Consider the following 12,599-nt stretch of genomic DNA (forward strand, 5'->3'; position numbering starts at 1 on the left):
TTATTTATTTACATTTCTCCGCGACCCAATACGCAATGTCTCTAAAATTGTGCGGAAGTTGGTGACCAGTGTCTTACTGCCTACCCAGCTACATGCGGGATACAGCGGGAAGATAAAAACTCTTTCTCCTCTTTCTCCTGTTAAAGATAACATCAGTGTCACCAGCGAATCTATGCAAAAATAAAAAATACTCTATAAACAAAACAGCTTGCCTTAAACTTGATAAATATTACTTCTAACTTTTTCCTAAAAAATACAATGAGATTAAATATAGAATAAGGAAATATCTGTTCCAGTTCGGAAAATTTTTGTTATGAAAATATTTTCAATGTAAACTAATTGCTCTCAAAGTATTTTTCTTCACGCCTCTCCTACACTTTGCTTGGTAAGGAGACAAAATTTAATGACAATATCTACTATTCTTTAGGCCGTTGTAGTGCAGGGACACTGTTAACGTGATGGTTGTGGATTCGATTCCCACCCGGTATGTAATATTCAATATTTTTATTCTGATAACTATGCTTCTGGTAACTAAATATATTGAACTCTGCCACTCACGCAATATCTACAGAATTCGGTGGAAAGTGAGAAATGGAGTGCCTTAATGGGGAACGAAATGTCTTGACATTAGGTTCCCAGTGGCTATTCTGTTATGTGCCGGATACTGCCTGAAGCTATGGATTTTAATTGAAATGTTCTAATTTACCAACATCCCCAATATTCGAACATACATATGACTTTTTATTTAATTCATTTAGTCTTATTAAGTGCCAAAATCTAATACAAAAATAAAAGGAGCACAAAAACAATATGTAATAAAACTAAATTCCCTACGAAAGTAGATTTAAAAATCAATATATTTAAAATATATTAATAAAATTTCGCAACACTGACTGTGGAAGAGATAACCTTTGCGTAGCCTAGTGCCAATTGCTGGGTTCCAGCGCGTAGACTTGTTAGTATTTAATAAAAGTTACATCACTATTGAAAATGGGTTACACCTTGATCTTATTACTATTGTTTTTGTATGTATATTTTCGTATTTGTTGACGTAGATAATCTTAATATACAATACTCGAATGAGTTTACTGAGTTACTGATAAACAAGGCACTCCTGGAGCTACGCGGCGTAGAACGCTGTTGCAGAAAGGAAGGATGTGTAGTTGTTCCTGTTTCGGGAAATCATTTCCCGAAATTACTACGGAAACGGAAAAAATGCATTGTCCTTAAAGTCCACACAAGCAAAGTTGTGACGACTAGTTATACCTGCATATAACTCGTTATAAGATGAGGCCATCGTAGCGCCTAGAGAAGCTCAGTTCAGTTCTGAGGTAGCGCAGAAATTTTAAAATATTTTTTCTACTACAGTTATATCGAGAATATAAATACTGAGAAATCGTTACTGCAGCTTGTACCAAAGCGAAAAATGTAAAAAATCATTCCTCAAGCGGGAACCGAACTCAGATCCATCGCGTCTACAATAAGATACAATCCCAAATAATGTTTTTAATAGGTGTCCCACTATAACACCCAGCAATACGTTGATTCACTCAGAACGTACAAAGAATTAGACCACATCCACCAACGTGGATGGAGCTAAGTGGGTTACCGCGATCTGGGACAAAAGAATAAGACAAAAACTATTTCTACCTGTTGACACAATTTAGTCTCTAATATACAAGTAGTTAGACGATGTAGAGTACATACAATTGCATGTGAGTTTCTTCAAAGGAGATTTTATATAATATGGACTTCAATATTATGACCTTATTGAGTGTGTGTTTGTAAACGCGGCTGGTGGTGGGTTTGATCCCCAATGAAGAAAATTAAATATTTATTAAAATTTATATTTTAATTTCCTCGCTCTGGTGTCGAGGCGGCGTTGAGTTCTGCCACTCAACGCCGCGCTCGCCATGCCTCGAGAATTCATCGGAAAATGGAGGACAGAGTGTCCTAATACTTGGTTCCCTCTGCCTACCCTGCTGTGTGAGGAATAGTGTGAAGCAAGCGGCCAAAAATAAAGCAGAATGTTGAAATTTCACTTATACTTACAGAATTTATCCACGTAACTTATCATCTTTAAAGAGCACAGTGCAAATAGTCCAAATGTTAAAATAAAAACAATTATCATACCAAATTCGCTTAAATATTTAATTATATTCTACAAATAATAACATTTTTCTTTCAACTAGAATATTACAGAGCTTTCTTTGAATCTAATTTTCCATTTACAAACATTTTCCACAGTGCAATGTCAACTCACTAATTTATAAAACGCCAATTCAATATAAACGTACTATAAATAGTTTATTCATGAAAAATAATTGCTAAAACGAGATCTTTACCCCGTCTTCGAGCATAAATTACCAAAATGCCAGCCAGAGCGCCGATATTCTAGACATTCAAAACTTCGCCTTTGTAGCAAGTTAAACTATTCTAAAGTTAAACTTAAAGGCTAAGCAGTAAAGTAGAATTTACAGCATCCTCTTACATCTTAATTGGCAGATAAACGATTGTATAGATATTGTTATCAATTTAAATCGACCTCAAATTGAAATTTGTATGGGTTTTAGTTATTTAGTTCCTCTAAATCTTCTATTTTTGGACAGTATTAACCAATTTCCGGTGGAACTTCCTAAGTAAATTGTTTAGTAGGTGAAGCGAGTTTCATTTTGAAGTATTAAAAATTTCTTCATGTGACTTACGCCAGGTTAATTTTGAACTATTAAAAATTTATTTGTAGTAGTTATTGTGTTTTTAAAGTGTATAATTTCAAAATAAGAAAGGCAATCTTTTACTCAATGAATTAAATCGACGACTTTCTTTAAATTTTGAGAATTTAAATTTTATATGTTTTTATTCCACTACAGGTTATATTTATCAAAATAAGTTTAATTACTATTGAACCTAACCTACCTAAATTATTCGATAAATAAAATTTATTCCAAATTAAAATATTTCCCCAATTAATTGAACAAAACATTTTAAATTACAAAATGAACATGTCCGATCGAAAACCAATTAAATATCCATATTGATTGTAGGAGTTCCAAGATTTTGTTCCAATAAGCTCCGTAATGTTTTCTACCAACCAATTCATAAGGAAAGTTCAACGTTAATTTCTATTAATCCACTCCCAACAGTTATTGAATTCTGGAGGATTTTCTTCGAAACTTTAATTCTCTTTGTAACTGCTACTTGCAGATATGGAATATTGAAAAAAGTATTTCTTCAGAATTGAAATTATGGATTTTGGTCTTTGTTTTTAAGTTGGATGAGAAGTTTTTCTTGAATTACTTTAATAACGATGTGAATTAGTCCGTTCAAATATATGTCTATTAATTATTAAACTCTTCCGTTACTAATTGACCGACAGACAATCTTAACTTTCACTAAATCATAAAGTTGGAAGTATACGGGAATACTAAGAAGGATGTCTCTAATTCCTGAAATAGGTGGAAGTCATAAGTGGACATGGGGCAAAATGTATAAAAAAATATGAGACGTTTGGCTACACCGCAAAAATATATAATAAATATATAATAAATATATAAATATCCTATATCTTATAAAACAAAGTCGCTTTTTGTGTCTGTCTGAACTTTCTAACTCTTCTTCTTCTAAACCACCCAACGGATTTTCATGTGGTTTTCACCATTAGGTCGAGTATTTTTCAGGGAAGGTTTATATATAGTTTATTATTTGTACATTCTTTTGTAAATTAACATAAATACGATAAATGTGTATAAAGTCCTACCCGCTGAGACACTTTGGCGCATGCGCTGCTTTAATGGTAAATACTACATGAAAAAAATGTACTGGAGTATTGTTCCTCTTAATAAGATCTACAAAAAAGTCCGCGATGGCATATTCATATCTTTTAAGAATAACGTGTAGTGATCATATTTCTGTCTAAAAATAGTAATTTCAATATATTTTTTATTGTGAGGGATATTTTTCCATAATGGTATTAATCTTTATCCTTTAAAATACTTTATTAAATTTCTACGTTAAACGAAGATAAAATTTGCTTTTTAAACTATTTCGAAATTGCGAATAGTTTTAGAGAAAAACGCATTTAATTATTGACACATCACGCCGTTCACACATCAGCTGTATGTTACTCAAGTTTCACTTATCCCTTACTCTCAGCATATAAATAAGTATATTAGTTACGTTGGCCATTTAATGTAGATCAAAACTGTCATTTACTGTTTTTCATTTTAATAAGTACTTTAGAAGTTGTTACAATATCAAAAAATCCTTGCTGCGAAACGCGCCTCGCGACGTTATGCTTATACAAGCGAGTCCGCCGCGCCCGCCTGCCTTACACGCATCGGTGGTTCAGTGGTACAATGCTCGCCTGCCACGCGGGCAGCCCGGGTTCAATTCCCGGCCGATGCATTCTATTTAATTTTCGTCACAGGCAGCCACGTAGTGCTTGCTTTTCATCAGGGACAGAATACCCTCTTCAGCATTAACCACAAGCTCGAAAAAAAAACCCGCCTGCCTTTATAGCAACGAAGATTTAGATGCGTTTGCACGTATTGGATAATTCGAGTTGAATGTATTATTTAATGTCATTTAACTATCTAAAAATAGTAATTTAAATATATTTTAATAAGTACTTAAAAAGATTAGTATCACAGATATAAAATTACGGTACCTACTTAAAAATCCTTGCTGTGTAAAACAATTGGAAAATCCTTATTGAAACAACGAAAATGCGGGTTGCATTAGGGTTTAATTAATTTTCACATTATCTTAAGTGCTTTGCAAACCTACATTATATGAATATTCCAGTAGTAAAAGCGGGCGAAGCCGCAAGGGGGTCGCTAGTATAATATATATAAAAATATATAAGGATTATTCACACACTAAAGACAGAAAAATATTTAAGAAATTAAAAAAAAAAAATCCGTAGCAGACCTCGGACGACTTTTAAAAGACACGGGTTCGACTGCTACATTAAAATTTTCATACATTTTTAAATAATATAAACCTGATGTTTTTTTTTGCTCAGGCCAAGAATACAATTTCAACAAGTTAACAGAAGAAGAAGTGAATTCTCTCGGGCAGACGTACGACTACGACTCTATTATGCACTACGCTCGTAATACTTTTAGTAAGGGGACCTATCTAGATACGATCTTACCTCTAGAAGTCCACGGGAAGAAAAGACCAGAAATCGGACAACGAGTAAGGCTGAGCGCGAGTGATATCGCGCAGACGAATTTACTTTACAAGTGTGCAAGTATGTGTTTTATGTTATTTTTATTCTATTATCATACATTTAATGATAATCAATAGTAATTAACTATTGCTATGGATTATCAGACCGGTTGTGGATTCTATTCCCACTCGAGTTTTTTTCATTTCTTCGCTCTGGTGTCGAGGCAAAGCTTTAAAAGCGGAATTCGGCGGAAAGTGGGGAACGAAGTATCTTAGCACTAGACTCCATCTGCCTATCCTGCTTTATACGGTATATATCGCGAAGCTGAAAAATTAAAATAATATTAGTAAACATCTAATTTTCTTTATGTCAAGACATAAGTAGCTCGACATATCATGTCACTGTAAAGTCAATGATTATTTTGATCAATTATGGATTCGAAACTTATATTTTAATAGAAATTGTATAATTTGGAACTCCTTCCCTTTTCTGTTATGGTTAAAAAAAGCTCTACTTTGGTTTCCAATGGGAAGCAGAGGCCGATGTGGCCTTGCTAAAACCTAAATACATGGACTTATTGCCTTATTATTCTTATACAGAATGTGGCAAAACGTTCCTGGGTAACTCCGGGTGGTTCAACTCTCCGGGTTGGGGATCCGACACTCCGGGCACCCCGGACCGCTGCGAGTGGCGTATTGTCGCAACACATGGAGAACGAGTCGTACTTAATATTACAGGTATTTTTTAAGCTTTAAAGTTATCTGTGTATTATAGATAGCGTAGCGCAGTGCCATAAGGGTGTGGCTGTAAAGGCGACGGTTGTGAGTTCGATTCCCACTCGACGAAAATAAATTAAATATTTTAATTTCTTACCTCTGGTGAAAAGGCAAAAGCGCGGCTTGGAGTTCCGTGAAAATTCGAACGAGAATAGGGAACGGAATATCTTAACACTTGTTTCACAGGTTCCCTCTGCCTCCCTGCTATATGGGGGATAGAACGCCAAAAGAAATAAAAAAGATCTATAAATATTTGCTGTAAATTTAACAGAAAAACAAAAAATAATTTGAAATTAAAAACCAAGCAAAATCTTTATCTCATAGCGCAGTCATACACAATTATTTAAGATTTAACTTGAAAACAGCATCGTCACGAAACGTAAAGTGTTTGCCCTGAAGGGGACTCCAATTTCGATGAAAGGACTACTTAAGGGCACACGTATATTATATTATATTATATTATATTATATTATATTATATTATATTAGTAAGGCTTCACCTCTAAGCTATTGTGGAATGTAATATAATAATGATTTTCTATTTTATATGCCTTTAATAGGTTTCGGACGTAAAGTTATTAATGGTTTAGTTGAAAATATAGCATTCTTTCTCTCTTTCTCTCTGTTTTTCTTTCTTTAGTGGCGAACGGTGATAATAAGTTGCGTAATTGAGTAAAAAAATGTTTTTTTCAAAAGGTTTGATATGGAATTAGTATTTTTCTCAGTAAATATAAGTATCATAGGTATTTTCGGGACAGTTCTTTTTCGACGATTTTACTTTAATAAGATGAATATACAAATTATTTCTTATATTTAAAAAAAACAGTTTCATGCTGTGTTCCGCATGTTGGGGAAGGCAGAGGGAATCTAGTGTTAAGACACTCCGCCCTACTTCCCGCTGATTTCTGGAGGCATTGCGTGCTTAGTGGTGGAACTCAACGCTTTTCGCCTCGACAACAGAGCCAAGAAATAAAAATATTAAATATTTCATTTCCTCAACTGAGAATCGAATCCACAACGTTAACAGCCACACGCTTTTGCTCCTACGCCATGAATGGCCTCATCTTATATGAAATTCAATAAATAATTTTGTTTATTAAAACATTTAATGTACACGCACCCTTACACAGTCTTAATAGATACAACGTACCCATAAAATAGGAATTCTTGTATAATTATAATACAATAAAATGCTTATAAAGTATATTTATAAGTACTTTATAGTACTATAATTTCGGCGTTAAGTTTCGCCTCTCAACTCGCCATTCCTCTAGAATTCGACGAAAAGTGGGGAGCGGAGTGTCTTAACACAAGGTACCCTCTGCCTATCCCGCTATATGCGTGAATAGCGTGAAACTATAATAATAATAACTTCATCATTAATACATTCGGAAACCTAAAATCTTATTACATACATAAGTACGTATCTACAAACCTAGTCGTACTCGAGGCAAAATGAATATGTATATTGGGCTCCACCTAATGGATTTACAGTATGGGAATTAATGAATTTATTGCTACGTAAGGATCCACCCCCCACGTCTGGTCCGCCATCTGTATACAAATAAATCTTTATATAATGTTACGTGTGCAGATAATACTCGTATATTCCTTATTGAAAGATGGTACACTATCTAATATTGTAGAGAGTGATCTAAATAATAGATAGATAGTTGTGAGTTCGATTACTAGTTGGGGTAATGCGTATATATAACATATTTACCCAGTTTTTAAATAAAACTTGGTGTGCTTTCAAGGGACAGGAATAATTAATATTTTCATTTCTTCGATAACTAGCCTAAGCGCACCATGAACGAAACTGTCATAATGGAGTGTCTTAACACTACGTTCTTAGATTCCCTTTGCCTGCCCTTTTATGTGCAGGATACAACGTGAAGTTAAAAATATATATATTAAAAGATATCTTACTACACGAACGTTTAAAATATTCTATTAAAATGTACTAAAAGTGGAACCTATAGCTGTTATAAAATATTCTATAAGGCAGTCTCTCCAAAGACTAAGTACAACGAAGCCTAATGTCCTCTGGGGGCGAGCGGAATAGTAAATATCTGTTAGATGTCGTCGGCAAAATAAAATTCAGATTTAATATTACATATATCAATCAATAGCACATTGGGTTCGTGATGAAACGAATTTATACTTTATGAAAGTTTCCAAATATGGAAATGTAGCTGTAGCCTTGGCTTTCAATGGTGCAGACAAGTGTTTGGGATTCGTTCTTATTTTTCGGGCAAAAAATTATTGGCAAAAAATGATTAGTTTAAGAGAATTTCTAAAAAGAATATGCATATTATTTATGCAAAAATATAAAGACAGGAATAACATAAATTCACAAAAACTATATACTATTTTGCTATATTGTAATAAATTTAAAAAAATTAAGACAGCTAATTTAAAATATTAAACTTTCTATAAAAACTAACATATCAAAAGTTATACAATTTGCCTAAAATTGACTAGTTACCATTTTCGATGGTATTCAAATTAATTAGTAAAACAAATTACAAATATAATACAATTGGTCCAGGACGTGCTGCGGTTGATCCTCACCTATTGAATTAATCTAAAATCGAATATGGCAATAACTCATTTGATTTGATGGAAAATGTATTCATAATATTTGTCAATTTTAATTTGACGTAATAACTGAAATTATTGAGTGCAAAAATACAAATATGTTGTTATTTCTTCTTTCTTAATGCACGATATACATGACTAAAAAATATTTTTATAGCAGAAAGAAGCGAGTGTCAAGACACTCTCCATTTATTAAGTTCTGCCACTCGATATCAAGAAAAGGATTTACGGAGTGATATCACTATAATTCTAGTAACAAAAATGTCAAAAAAAAAACATTCAATAGAATTTAATCAGATCCTATAACTTGCCAAACCAAATTGTTTTCAAAAGAATGCCTTGACCATTTATCAGACGACTTCCAAACCTTACATCCTCAAGTGTTTTGTATTTCGTACAAATGACCAATATAACAGGGACCCGCGTTTTACACAACATTGCTCTCATATTATCTCGACGCTAAAGAATTGGGGTAAGAGAAGGGTCCACCTAAATTTGAAGAGGATCAATATATTATAGCTGGTTACTGACTTGGTTTACGATTTGGCGGCACTTGACGCCAGGTCATTGAGGACGCCATTAATTCTGAATTGTGATATGTCTGTAAAAATGATCGTCGTAAACAAGGATGGGCTGTAAATAAATATTTAGATATGTATCGCTTATCACCTACAGAGATCTCAAACCCTGAGCTTAAATCTTGGCAGAATCGTGGAATGGTGATATAGTAAGACTGTATAACTAAACTAAAATTGGAACTACCTTACGTTTTTTTAAATATAATAAATATAATCTAAATATTTAAATTATTTCATACAATAATGCTTAACTTGAAACTAATTTCCAATAAAATGTACGTTTTCAAAAAATGTTCTTTATTGTTTAAATTAGATTTTAAAATATTCTATAATAATACATCTTATTTTTTATAGAAATCGATATCCACAAGTCGGATGGCTGTCGAGTGGAATGGGTGGAATTTATCGATGGATACATGCCGAACTCCCCAGTGCTCAGTCGTATTTGTGGTTCTGGTAAAGGTCCAATCATCAGGTCTACGGGATCTCGACTGACGGTAGTCTATCAGCCTGGACTGAGGCCGAAACCTCATAAAGGGTTTAGAGCACATTATGAAGGTAATTTAACATTTTATTTTATATAATATTTGATTTTACATATATTGTGCTTTTCTAAAAGGTGTTATATATATAAAAAAAAAAAGAAGCTTATTATAACGAAAACTTTCCATCGAATAATTTCCATAAAAAAAATATTTAACAATTTATTTCTTCATGTTCCTACTAATTGATTTACAAACCACATTCTAATATAAATCGTATATAAACCCAAAATTGATTTGATAGAATCATAGATATTATGTGGAATGCCTCCGATATGAAATCTAATAACACAATACGTAATTGAATCAAATAATCCATTTATTTATAGAGATGCCCGCAATATTAGATATCTGAAATTCCTTATCATTAGAATAGGAAACAAGGAGAGGAATGGTTGAATGTAATAACAGTACCGTGGTAGAATTAAAAAATCTGATCACATACGAGATGATTACGGGTTCAATTCTTAATAAAGGAAATTTCTATGTAAAATACCGAAAAAGAAAAAATTAAAGTATCCTTGTGTTTTGCACTACTAGCAAGGACAGCTTCTGATTATTTATATAATAACAATTTTATGAAATAAAAAAAACTCATCACAACTACAATTCTTAGTATATTTGAGGTTTTTCGCTTTTATTTAGAGTTTTTATTTTAATAATACTAGTGTATAATTTTAAATGCCTGAGGTAACTATCTAAGGTTTAGTGGGTTACACTGTTGAGATTGACATTACATAATACAAATTTATCTTCAATGATAAATAGACTATTAAATCTAAACAGAATTTCTTCAATTCAAGGCCAATAAAAAAATACATTTAAATTTTATTTTAGTTCGAAAACTGTTTGAAGACTCTTTCTCATCTATATAGATATTTTTCTTCATTATTACGAAACGAGACACGAATAACATATAATATGTTTTTTAAAATATTTATTAAAAACATTAACCTTATTTGTTTTGTGGTAAGTCCTTTCTGTTTCCACAATCAACGATGTCAATGCCCTGAAGCTATGAAATACAATATAATTACTGTGTAATATTAATTTTCTATAAAATTTATAAACAATTTTGTTAAATATATTTTAGAAACGTCATACATATATATAATCATCATGGAATATAATTGTTATAATAATTAAAAGAGACAAATTTTTTTTGGAAAAGTTAATTTAAAAAATATATATTTTGAGGCTAGTCGTGCAACAGAGGCACAAACGTGACTATAAGCGCGACTGGTTGTGGGTTTGATTCCCTCTCGAAGAAATGGAATTTTTTATATCTTATTCTTCTTATAACAAGACATAATGCAGCGTTAAGTTGCGCCACACGCAATGCCTCCAGAATTCGGCAGAAAATGATGGCGGTTGGTGAGCGGAGTGTCTTAACACTAGGTTCCCTCTGCCTACCGTGCTGTGTGCGGGATACGGCGTGAAGCTGATTATATATAACTTTTTAAACTAACAATATTATATGTAACTTCTTAAACTTTTTTTAGCCGTCTGTGGTGGTAACATAGAAGTGGACAGCAGCGGTCACTTGGAGTCACCCAACTACCCTGATGACTATCAGCCGAACAAGCTGTGCGTCTGGCGATTATCAGTACCACAGGTAATTAACATTCTATTTTCTTTAAAAAAAAGTAATATGTTAGAATCCTTCGTCTATAAAACTTTCCATTTTTTAGTAAAATCCGTATATATGAATCGATCGATCGAATATTTTGAAGAATAGTGAAGCTGATTTCGTTTGATTTTTATATTTTGAAATATTTTTACAAAGTTATATTTATTTTCTTCTTTGTAACAAATAAAAGAAAATATATTAAATAAGTATATTTTAACAATAATTGTAATATTTTTAACAGGATTACCAAGTAGCTTTGAGATTTCATTCTTTTGAAGTAGAAAACCATGACACTTGCAATTACGACAAAGTGAAGGTCAGAGATGGAGATTCTATGGACAGCCCTCTGATAGGCATGTTCTGTGGTCACAAGATACCTCCGGATATCAGGTAAAGCTATATTATAATAAAAAAAATCAGCACTCCCCGTTCTCTACTTTCCACTCAATTTTTAAATAGGGTTATCGAGCATTAATAAATATTATTTATTTCTTAGATCGTCATCGAACAAGCTGCTTGTTATCTTCGAATCGGACAGTTCAGTACAAAAAGCCGGTTTCTCCGCCACATTCATGAAGGAATTCGATGAATGCGCATCCATAGACCACGGCTGTAGTCACTCTTGTGTCAACACTCTCGGTGGATACGAATGTGCTTGTGATATCGGCTACGAATTACATTCTGATGGGAAGAAATGCGAGAGTGAGTATTTACCATAAATAGAATTTTATTTTTTTTAATCTACCCTAATTTTTTTTTTTTTTTCAAAATTTCAAAAAATCTTTGTTTACGCGTTTTTTTTACTTTTTTTTGTGTGTAATCGAATACTTCCTTCTTTAGGATACAAATATATTTGTATTTCTACCACTTTGTTTGAGACAAATTTGAAAATTTGGTAATCTTATACTAAGTTCTTTTTAATTTTATATTACGTAGAATGACATAGAATAAAAGAAACTTCAAAATTTAAATACCATAAACATATTTTATTACAGATGCTTGTGGGGGAGTACTCTACGGTCCGAACGGTACCATCACTTCCCCATCATTCCCAGACCTGTATCCGCCATCAAAGAACTGCCTTTGGGAGATCGTCGCTCAACCTCAACATAGAATCACGTTAAACTTTACACACTTCGATTTAGAAGGCAGCAACAATATGTATCACCAGGTAGTTTTAGCTAAACTTTAGATTTATCTTTTTTTTTATTTTAAAGGCAATTCGTATTAACTAGCGAAACTGAACTCTGCGTTTTTGCCTCGACGTTAGAGCGAAGAAATGAAATTATTATATTCTTCG

At 32.7% G+C, this 12,599-nt stretch overlaps 1 protein-coding gene across 2 annotated transcripts in view; it reads left to right on the top strand.

Annotated features, from left to right (window-relative positions):
• Positions 1 to 12,599, top strand: part of tok (tolloid-like protein 1 tolkin) — a 75,801-nt gene that overhangs the window by 57,721 nt on the left and 5,481 nt on the right. For both annotated transcript variants that reach the window (XM_085186671.1, XM_085186670.1), the window contains exons 8-14: positions 5,024 to 5,254; positions 5,773 to 5,910; positions 9,482 to 9,685; positions 11,172 to 11,284; positions 11,541 to 11,689; positions 11,796 to 12,001; positions 12,295 to 12,470. In XM_085186671.1, coding sequence (XP_085042797.1) covers positions 5,024 to 5,254; positions 5,773 to 5,910; positions 9,482 to 9,685; positions 11,172 to 11,284; positions 11,541 to 11,689; positions 11,796 to 12,001; positions 12,295 to 12,470 — 1,217 coding nt within the window. The remainder of the gene's footprint in view (positions 1 to 5,023; positions 5,255 to 5,772; positions 5,911 to 9,481; positions 9,686 to 11,171; positions 11,285 to 11,540; positions 11,690 to 11,795; positions 12,002 to 12,294; positions 12,471 to 12,599) is intronic.

This window comes from Heliconius melpomene, chromosome 6 (assembly GCF_056956725.1).
Source record: "Heliconius melpomene rosina isolate 202511_hmr_F chromosome 6, ASM5695672v1, whole genome shotgun sequence".
NCBI lineage: Eukaryota > Metazoa > Arthropoda > Insecta > Lepidoptera > Nymphalidae > Heliconius > Heliconius melpomene.